At 41.8% G+C, this 10,323-nt stretch overlaps 1 protein-coding gene across 1 annotated transcript in view; it reads right to left on the reverse strand.

The window, feature by feature from the left end:
* Positions 1 to 30: 30 nt before the first annotated feature.
* Positions 31 to 10,323, reverse strand: part of LOC108629719 (ankycorbin-like) — an 11,357-nt gene continuing 1,064 nt past the window's right edge. Inside the window, exons 2-10 of the mRNA XM_026817500.1 lie at positions 7,310 to 7,649; positions 6,754 to 7,088; positions 5,047 to 5,323; positions 4,586 to 4,834; positions 3,640 to 4,170; positions 1,981 to 2,957; positions 1,043 to 1,855; positions 537 to 931; positions 31 to 381 (exon numbers count right to left, since the gene is read on the reverse strand). Coding sequence (XP_026673301.1) covers positions 31 to 381; positions 537 to 931; positions 1,043 to 1,855; positions 1,981 to 2,957; positions 3,640 to 4,170; positions 4,586 to 4,834; positions 5,047 to 5,323; positions 6,754 to 7,088; positions 7,310 to 7,521 — 4,140 coding nt within the window. The 5' untranslated portion in view covers positions 7,522 to 7,649. The remainder of the gene's footprint in view (positions 382 to 536; positions 932 to 1,042; positions 1,856 to 1,980; positions 2,958 to 3,639; positions 4,171 to 4,585; positions 4,835 to 5,046; positions 5,324 to 6,753; positions 7,089 to 7,309; positions 7,650 to 10,323) is intronic.

A 10,323-nucleotide genomic window follows, 5' to 3' on the forward strand; every position in this document is an offset into this window, starting at 1 on the left:
GTGTAATATCATTTTGTAGATTTCATAAAACTAAGCTATTACTTGTCTTTTCACTAAAACTTGTTCATTCGCTCTGCCATGACGTATCTGCAACCTCTTTAATTCCATCAGTTGGAAAAATATTTTCCTCTCCAGGTGATATCGTCGCAGACTAATTTGCACGTCCCTCGTTATGGTGTCCATGTTGAGTGACTGCTGTTTGTCTGTGTTCGGGCAACATTTCATAATTCTCCTTCTTGGTATTCTTGACACCCTGGGGCTAGGCTCTATGCCACTGTCTCTGCCGCCGCTGTCCCGACGTTGTTTGCCTTGCAATCGACTAGTTCTACTCTCTTGCGGGCTTTGAACTCGCGTTAAGCGAATGCGAGAACTAGATTGCACCTACGCAAACGAAATACAAAATTATTGCTTCACTACGTTTTCATACTTATATTAAAAAATTGAGAGAGCTTCAAAATCACTTGAATAGTTTTTCAATTCTCCTCTTTCTAAGTTAGTTCAGTTATAAAGAAATATTAAAAAAATAAACGTTTCACCTGGGGTAACGAGTCGGTCGCTGAAGTTTTGCAGACATCCGGACCCACTCGAGACATTTCTTCCTCGCTAGTGCTCGGTAATACTCTCACGACGCCCATCTCATTATCCTCCTCAGGTTCGGTCTCGTGTTCTCCGTCTTCGCCGATCGCGTCTCTTATCTCTTTGTCGATCTCCTCGTCCTCGTCGTCCCATTCCGGGCTCTCGATCACCGCCACAATTGCACTCCTGTCTGGAGAGCGTTCTTCTGAACTTTCGAACAAACATTTCTTCTCCACCGACGATCGAGACCGTCCAGTTTTCCTAACTTTCCCCGTCGACGGTCTCGAGCGTCTGACTTGCGCCGATTTCGGTGAACTAGAAGAACTTTCGTCGATGTACCGGAAGCTCTCCTCTTCTAAAAGGATATAAAGGAATATAACGATTTTGTATTTTGCAATTAACTTCTGTTTTGTATTAATTATTGTTGTCTGTAGTATTTAGAAGTCAGTGAAAGAAGTTATCTTACCTGTCGTTGCTACCTCATCTGCTGCACGTTTCTTTACTTTTTTCTCCTCCTTTTGATCTTCCAACGTAGTCTTTGATGGAGGCAAGCCTTGAACGGCTTCCTCGTGGACAGACATTTTTCTTTTTGTCGTACTCGCTGTTTCGACGCTTAACGATCGTTCTTCGGCTTCTTCCATTAACGCGGAGTCTTTCGAGGATGAAAAGTCGACCGATTTTCTACGGAGAGCACTTGTTTGCCCCTTTTCATCCGTCGACTTTTTGCCCGAGCTTTGCGACGATTCTTTAGTGACACTTCCATCAGCTTCCCGGGTATCCGACGTCTTGTCTTCGACTCCCTTGCTCGTTTTCACAGAAATCTTTTTCGTACAAGATTCGCGTTTCTTCAGTTCCTTCCTTCTGTGGCTTTTTTTGGGGCTCTCGTCAGATTGCTTCGAAGACGAAGATTTCGATCTTCTTTCGTCGAACGACGATCTTCTCCTTGCTGTTCCGGGTTTACTTTTTGATGCACTTTTGGCTTCCTCCGAAGACGATTTTTTCTCGTCATCCTCCGATGGGAGAACGTCTTCTACGACTGTTCTTGGCGTGGCATCTTCTCTTTGCGCATCCTTTTGACTAATTGAACTCTCGGATTTACTAGCCTTTTCCGATTCTTCGTAATCCTCCTTGATAGTGTGTTCAGATACGTCGTGTTTCGTCTCGGATGACGTTCCTTCGGATTTGGAAGCGAGTTCGTCCTGCTGACTCTTACGTCGTTGGTACTCCTTCTGAGACGTGGGACTTCCCTTGTCACTCGTCTCGTGTGCGTCTAAACTGCCTGGAAAGAGGACTCTACAGAAAATTGACAGAAAACTTAAACAAAAGTAATTATACCAACATGTTGAAATACTATACGTAATGAATTTAAATTATATTAAATATGAATTTTATTTAAAATTGTACCTTTTTCACTTTCATCCTTTTTTTCAAGAGGCACTTCCTTTTCATCTAAATCTTTCTTCACTTTTTCTTCACCCGGTTCTTCCTTTACATCCTCTTTAGAGTCTCCTACTTGCGTCTTTTCATGTGTCATTTGTTGCCTCATTTCTTCTACGTCCTTCTTTAAACTAACCGCCTTTTGAACAAGATTGCTGCTCAGTTCGTCACTCTGTTCTACAATGTCCTTACTAGCTTCCGAGCTACCGTCCCTCGACCCTTCTTCCATCTCGATCACTTCAGTCCTTAATCGATCATCGAAAGTGACTTCCTTTTCTACAATAGACTTCGGCGTGTCCGGGCCTTGATCCTTGTGAACCATGGCTGTCACAACGACCCGTTCTACTGTCTCTTGGCTAGTGCTATCAGTTACGTCTCTCCGATATCGACTTTCAATAATTTTCTCATGGCTCCCTTTGTCCTCGTCTACCGAAGTCCTCGGAGTCTCCTCGCTGTGAAACGTAGAATCCCTCTGTTCTTGTTCCTTGTCAAAGGACTGCATTCTATCGCTCGTACTGTCACCGTTTTCCAGCCCTTTTTTAGACTTCGATTTCCTTTTAGTACTCCTATGAGTTTTAGTGAACTTCAACTCTTTCGAACTCTCCTTGGGTGTTTTTGATCTCTTCCCGGAAACCACTTTCTCGCATTTCTTTTCTAAAGACTTCCGCACTACCACCACTTCCAAACTGTCATCGCTCACACTTTCCTCGCTGTCGTCCTTTCTCAAGTATTCCCTAGCTTCCATTTCGTTGCTTCTTTCCGTTTTACTTTCTTCCACGCGCGAATCGAACTTCTGTCTTGAAGTGTCCTCAGCGTAATCGTAGCTGTCCGATTCTATCGAAGATTCGCTCGACTCGCGTCTAGATTTTGTCGAGCCTTTCTTGCTCCTCTTTCTTTTTAACTTACCATCAGTATCGTCTTCATCGNATATAATTGTAACGAAACTTTAAGGATGTATTGGCTATACAGTCAATCCCGAAAGTTTATGTACCTCAGAAAAACGCATTTCCTATAATTAAAAATAGTGCACTTTTCTTCTAATTTCGATATTTAATGAGTTAAGTATGATTATTTGGCATTTTATTGATGTTGACAAAATTCGACCATCCCAGCGTCGAAACGGCGAACTTTTGGAAAAAAATTTCGTTTTTCTTCAATAACTCCCGAACGGATGGACGTAGGGGGGCATATATATGCTCATTTTGTAGGGGGCAACGAGATCTACAATTTCCATGTAAAAATTCTTCGCTAGCATTAATATTTAAAGAGTTATGAATGAAAAACGAAAAAACAGTTTTTTGCAAATTACTCGTTAACTATTGAAGCTAGCAAGAAACTTTTACATGGAAATTGTAGATCTCGTCGTCCTCTACAAGAAAGGTTTCATGCAATTTTTCCGTATGTCCAACGGTTTGGGAGTTATTTGCCAAAAACGAAAATTTGGAAGAAATTGAAGGGGTACCCCTTGGAAAAATCTCGGAAAAATCGAAAATTTTTTTTTGTTGTTTATTATTAGCAATGTTCTTCCGAAATGTGATTTCTTTTTAAAAAATGCGTTTCTAAAGTGCATAAACTTTTGGGATTGACTATATAGCCAATACATCCTTAAAATAATTCAGTGAATACTATTTCACGTCCATTATAAAATACCAATAAATACACTTCATCAAATTTTGCTCATTTTTATTTCTTTTACCAAAGATTAAAAGACATTGTAAATACCTGACCTGACCTTTATTTGGTACAGTTCTCTGCATCTTAAGCTGTTGCGCCGTGGTACCACCGTGCATTTGTATCAATTTCGCACAGTCCCTGTACCCCCTGTACAACGCCGCGTCCAGAGCAGTCATCAGGTTCCCTTTACTAGTCCTTAACACGGCGTTGATCCTTGCGCCATTATCCAGAAGGACCTTGCACATATCCAAGTGTCCATGAAGAGCGGCTACGTGCAACGGCGTTTTGCCATCGTGCGTGGCCACGTCTAAAGTGCTCGGACGCTTTTTCGCGAGCCATTTGATCAGCTCGATTCTGCCGGAAGCGACGGCTTCGTGAGCGACGCCAGTACCTCGCACAGTCCTCGCGTAAAGAGAGCCGCCGTGCTGGGCAAGAATCTTCAGGGTCTCCAGTTGACCCTTGGCAGCCGCACAGAGTGCAGGTCTAAAATATTTCAGACTCTTTTTATATATTCGTAATTTATTCATTTGTATTGAAAGATCTCACAATTTTATAAATAATCAGTTTGGGTTGTTTTATCAATTGCTCTATGTATATCGTATTCGCGTTATATTCGTAATACACATATACGTAATGTCTAGAATGAAGGCGTATTCTATATGTATGATAGATAATAATGCCAATGTACTCCATGACCTATGAGTTCTAGTAGTACTACATGAAATCAATTTTCTGGTAGATACAACAGGTGTACTAATCAATGAAAACGATTTCAAAGTGAAATGTATAAGCATTCTCGAATTCTTTTTATTACATCCATAATTTATATTCCTTTTAACAAATTTTTATGCATCCTTTTTCCTTGCACAATTTAATAATCTAATTATTATGCACTCACGTTCTACCCTTTCGATCCTGCCGATTAGGATCAGCCCCTAATTTTAGAATCAAAGCCGTTGCATCAGCGTGGCCAAGAGTGGCAGCGTAATGTAAAGCTGAACATCCATTATCGTCGACGTGATCGGGGTGAGCACCGCAGAGGTTTACTAATGCCTCCACGCACCTAGCGTGTCCCCTGGAAGCGGCGCAGTGAAGCGCCGTCAAGCCGTCCTTGTCCGCGGCTCCTGCGGCGGCTGAACCACCGGCTCTGCATTTTAATTATTGTTTCAGAATCATTCATTTTTTTGCTAGAAAGAAATTCAGATAAGCCCCGTGAGAAACGTTCGCACAGTTTAGTGGCAGTTCATTTTTCTTCCTATAAATTCAGTCTCAATGCGCATCAATGATAATCAACGGTTCTAATAAAAAAAAAAAAACAGTAAAATGAATAATTTTAAGTGTTCTTACGAACTCGTTTACCTAGCTAACGCTAGCACAGCTTCCACGCTGCCGGCACTCGCCGCCCATAAAATCGGTTGCCTCCCGTCTTCGTCTTTCGCGTTCACATCGGCCCCAAACTCCAGGAGGGTCTGGAGAACTTTCATGCCAACCTTCTTGGGAACAGCGAGCTCCGCAGTTGCGGCGGCACCGCAACATTGCGCGGCGTAATGTAGAGGAGATCCCCCGCGGAGATCAGGAGTCGATGGACGCGCACCCGCTGCTAACACCAGCCGAACGCACTCCGCCTCTCCGCAGACTGAATAACAAATTACGTACATATTTACCGGTTTTACATGGATTTTTAATCCGAGGACGAACAGATTTTTATTTATAATCAAATTTATGTAAGCGTCGTTTGAATAAAGAATTAAAAAATAAATATCGCGTATAATCGGCGTACTTTTGTAATCATAAAAGTGCATATAAAACACACGCGTGCTCGACATTCTGCACTTTTTATTTTATATACAAGGAATAATTAAAATTTCAAATTTTGTCGTTCTATAAAATGCAGTAAGTTCAAGGCAGCTATAAATTCGTGAAGCCTATTACATTCACACTGATTACATTACGCTAATGTTCTCTCCTTTTTAATGTAAAGGTCAATCTAATAATATAGTAGGTCTGCGCAGGGAAATTACACACATCATTATGTTCGCACGTGATATCAAATTACCGTCCAGTTCCATTGTTCAAGAAATAAAATGCAAATTGAGATCACAAGTACAGCTCGTACGCAGCTCTAAAAATGTCAAGAGTACTGTTAACGAATCTATACTCAACAGAAAAAACTAACAAAATGGGTAAACATAAAACAATCCATTTTTGAAGTGGATACTTTCTGGTGATAGTCAAGGTTTGAAAGCTATACTACTTGCAAGTAGAATTTCTTCCGGACGCGTTTGATGCGCGAGATTTCATCGTACGCTTAAGTGTGATAATTGCTGGCGATAGACCAACAAGTAGGTCGGAACTTGTACCGCGAGGAGTTCCTTTCGTGGAATCGCGTCTGTCCTCGTAGATCGGTTGGCTCGCGAATTATTCCAGATGCGGCTTAACGATAGAAACTTTCTTTTTCCATACTGTAAATCCGTCGAACAGGCGTACGAGCTCACCGCTACGTGCGGTAATAAATCCCGGTTCATTTAAATACACCAAGGACGAGTATGGTCAATCTTGTGGATTATCTCGACGCGAGTCTCGCGTGTCCCTTGGCGAGCCGGATTGGCGTCACCCTCGACTGACCCACTAACCTTACTTGACCAATACACCCCTTACTTTATCGGAGATCGGTAGCAAAGATTAGACTGGTAATTCACAGTTTCCGAAGCTTCTAAGCAGTTTTTTTAGGAAGATTTTATGAAACCCGTTGACCTTTTGAATAAAAAAGAAGAAAACTCGTTCGTCGCGTCGCGCAGACCTTCAATTTACTTCTCCTATAGATTTAAATGATACCTTGATTGGTCTCGATTGCAAGCGTGTCCTTTGATCGTAAAATTAGCACTCGCTGGGACACAATCGTCGTAAATTGAATACATAAAGCGAGGAGAGTTCGAATTGGAAAAGAAAAGATAATAAAAAATCTTTTTCAAACTGTCTGTCTGTCAGATGTGCTATTTAATCTGATATTCAATTTTTTTATTAAATTAAAAATAAGTACTTATTACGTAAAAGTGAAAAAAATACCAGTAGCCCAATGGAGAACGCTGTGCCCCTCTAGGTCCTTGGCGTTGACATCGGCACCGTTTGCCAATAACACGGCCACTAATTGCGTATCACCGGCGATGACAGCCAAATGAAGCGGCGTGTGCCCTTCCGCGTCCGGTGCATTTACCAGTTCCGGTGCCGCCGCGGCAACGGCACCTCCGGTTCCAGCGTCCATGCAATAGTGCAACGCGCTCCTTAGAGTTCTATCTCTATAACCGATCGTTTCCTCCTGTTCCTTCAATAATCTCAACACTCTGGCCCTGTCGCCCTGCTGACAAGCGTGCATCAAAGGCGTCGCGCCGATTTGTAGCACTCTGAAAGTTTATTCTACCTTTAAAAAATATTTGCAGAACGTCACACCTGCTGTGATCATAAAGTCAATCAGAAGCAAATATAAAAATTTCTAATCTCTATGCGGAATTTTTACACAGATTTTTCACAGAATTCTTCAGTTTTATGTATCAGAATGTAGTCGCTAATATAACTAACGTTTGAATATGCACGCATCGATCGGGGGTGGGAAAGTACTGTGTACCTGTAAGGCCTTTTTTTCTGATGATCCTGATATCGTATAGCGCTCGGTACATCACGCGACCACTGGTTAACGGGGATTTTCTGCCGCTGACGGTGATTCCTGTGGTACGGTGTCAGCGGGGGCAAGGACACGTTTTCACCAGCACTTTCCTGCTGCTTCGGTCTGGGCTTCTCCTGGTTCTTCAACGGGATCGTTGGAGTCTTAGTGTCCATGCCCGTCTCTGGCACCGGTTCACAACTGGTCTGACCTCGCGTGGAAGCATCTTTCGCCCTCTCGACGGATCGAATTCATCGCGCCGAAGAGAATGTCCGATTCCTTCTACCCGCGAACTGGGTCACCCCTTGGGAAAAGATTGAATGCAAACATGACTCGCTCCGCTGCTATGAATTTTTCATAAATAACACAGAGCATTCTTTTACACTTTTTAAATTACGGTCACACCTATTCCAAAAATTTATTGTTTAATGATTTCGAAATGTACGCATTTCAAATATAAACGTGACACAATACTTCTTCGTAAGTTACAAGAAACTTGCTTGGTGATACGTACAAAAATATAAAGCATATAAAAATATAAAATATCTGAAAGTAAAGGACATGCATACATAAATTTAGCAAACAGTTAATATGAAATGATGGTGAAGAAAATTATGATAATAGCTTGTCAATCTTTTTATTCATTTATTTCTGTCTGTTGCTATCCGTTTCTACCGTCTGACTAAAAACGCTTAAATTACTGCGAGAAGTAAACACAGTCATTGCGTGACTGACAACGTACACCTTGCAATCATCCTAATAATTCCTCGGCACAGAAATCTGCCCGGACACGTCCGCAGTAATGCAGCAACGCGTTAATCGCCAATGACATGCCAGCAGACAGAAGTAAGCAAAAAGTTCTATGCAAGCCTATCAGTATTCCTCACTCAGTTCTGTCACAAAGGTGCATCGATTTCAACGACAGCTCTCCGATAGACATTAGTTTGATTAACGATTAATTGATTGACGCCGAGACCTCGTTCTTAAAGAACAGACACTATTGCAAATCCCATCAGGAGTTTAATACCGAACTCGACCCGAATTTAAACCCCGGTTACTGACCACGTGGTGGACTGACCAGGTCATTCGCTACCATAGAAACCCAACGGCACAACACCGACATTCGTTGGTGGCTATTACGCTGGCTTGCACGGCAAGGTCGACTAATGTCCAGCTTTGATTTCCCTGCTTGTATCATTCCCCTTGCGACGAGACAGGCAAAAGAAATTTCAAACGATTCCGACACCTGTTGTGGAATTTGAAAATATCTTCGGAAATTTATCGAGCCATTCCGTGAAACAAAATCCTTTAATGGATAAAGTAACTCGTTGCCGTTCTAGCGGAATGTGAATTCAAATCGAACCTCCTGCTGTCTTCTGCAGACTTTATTCCGTCGTGTAAAATTGCAGGAAAAGGGGGAAAAAGAAGGGACGAGGGAGAAACAAGCGGCTACGAGGCACGGTAGCTCGTTCATTTTACTCACTTTAATTGTTCTCCCCCGTATCGTAAGAAAATCAGCTTCCACGCAATGTTAGTGCGCTACAATCGATATCGAAATTTGAAATTTTAATGCCTTTACATCGAAAGTTACATAAATAATGCTCGTGTTCTTTTCGATCGCGGCACGTATTGAAAATTGTAAGGGTCGAGGAGGAGGGAACGTTTGCGAATTCGAAAGTTTGCCGTGCAGTATGTGCGGCAGGTATGCGCTCGTGGAAAATAGAGCGATATGAATCGATTGATTTTCAAGGGAAAAGAAGTTTGATAAGAAATTAAAGGCGGACAGGTGTTGCACGCCACTGGCACAGTAGCACTAAACGAAATTGCTTCCAGCGGCAGTGTCCTTGGTACTCGCTATGAAATAGGAGATTCTAATACGAATAGAAAGCAGGGATTACAATCGAATTACGATACATCAGTGATTATAATCAGAATAATCTTATATTATTTTTTAAATTTCCATTATAAAAAATCCACAATAGAATTCGCGGTGTCTGTTTCATTCATCGTTTATAATAAAACTTATCCCTATTCCGATCCATCGTGACCAATTCGTTTGGTCACACGACGTCAAATCGCAGCGGTTGAAATGCAGAAAATCGTTTCGCATGGTGTGCATCATTCACTGCAATTTACTCCGCGCCTCGAATAGTGTTACTACCGTTCTTAAACAGCAGTGTCTACGTTCTTAGGTTGTTTCCCGTCACGTGTCACGCTATCGTGGAACCAGACTTCTAGGCGGTTTATAATGTGTGGAACAGCGCACGGAAGAATCGATAGCAGTTTTCAAGTTGCGATCTATCTTTTCTGAAAATTCTCCACTGTTCCAACGCGATTTCCTCTCCTATTTTCGTTATCGATAAATCAGTGTAATAATACGAATGAAAATATTCTAATCTCTATGAATGAATAACTGGTATAGAATTTGTTAATCATTTTTTATTAATAAAAATCGTAAAAGCAACGTGAGATTAATCGGAATGATTAGTCAGAATTCAGAGAAGCATGATACCCTTACCGCGATTTGAAAATAAGGACCAATAAAAAGTTTCGAAAATTCCAAGAATGTGTGAATCAATTTCGCTTAACGAAGTGGCGAACGAACGTTTAATGATATCTACAGCACACGTACAACGAACCCACGTGCACGTGTTGCTGTAACGCGGCGATGACTGAAAATCGTTATTTCGTTGATTCACCGTGCGGGAACGTCGATCGTTACTTTATTGCTCCGTTAATAATTCCCGGAGGCTTTCGTTCCTTCGTGATGGCGCGTCGTTAATATTTAATGATAACATCTCCCGTTTCACGTGAGATTACGTGCACCGTGCAGTAACGACGTGAGAACGTTTGATTTATCGTGCTTATTGGTGACCAAATCGATCGTTAATCGTCGATGAAATGAAAACGATCGCAATTGTACAAACGAGGGTGAAAATCGTGACGGTCGAATCAAGAATCATATCAGTGCAAGTCAA

Source organism: Ceratina calcarata, unplaced genomic scaffold (genome assembly GCF_001652005.2).
Source record: "Ceratina calcarata isolate Rehan_Ccalc_2016 unplaced genomic scaffold, ASM165200v1 scaffold585, whole genome shotgun sequence".
Classification (NCBI taxonomy): Eukaryota; Metazoa; Arthropoda; class Insecta; order Hymenoptera; family Apidae; genus Ceratina; species Ceratina calcarata.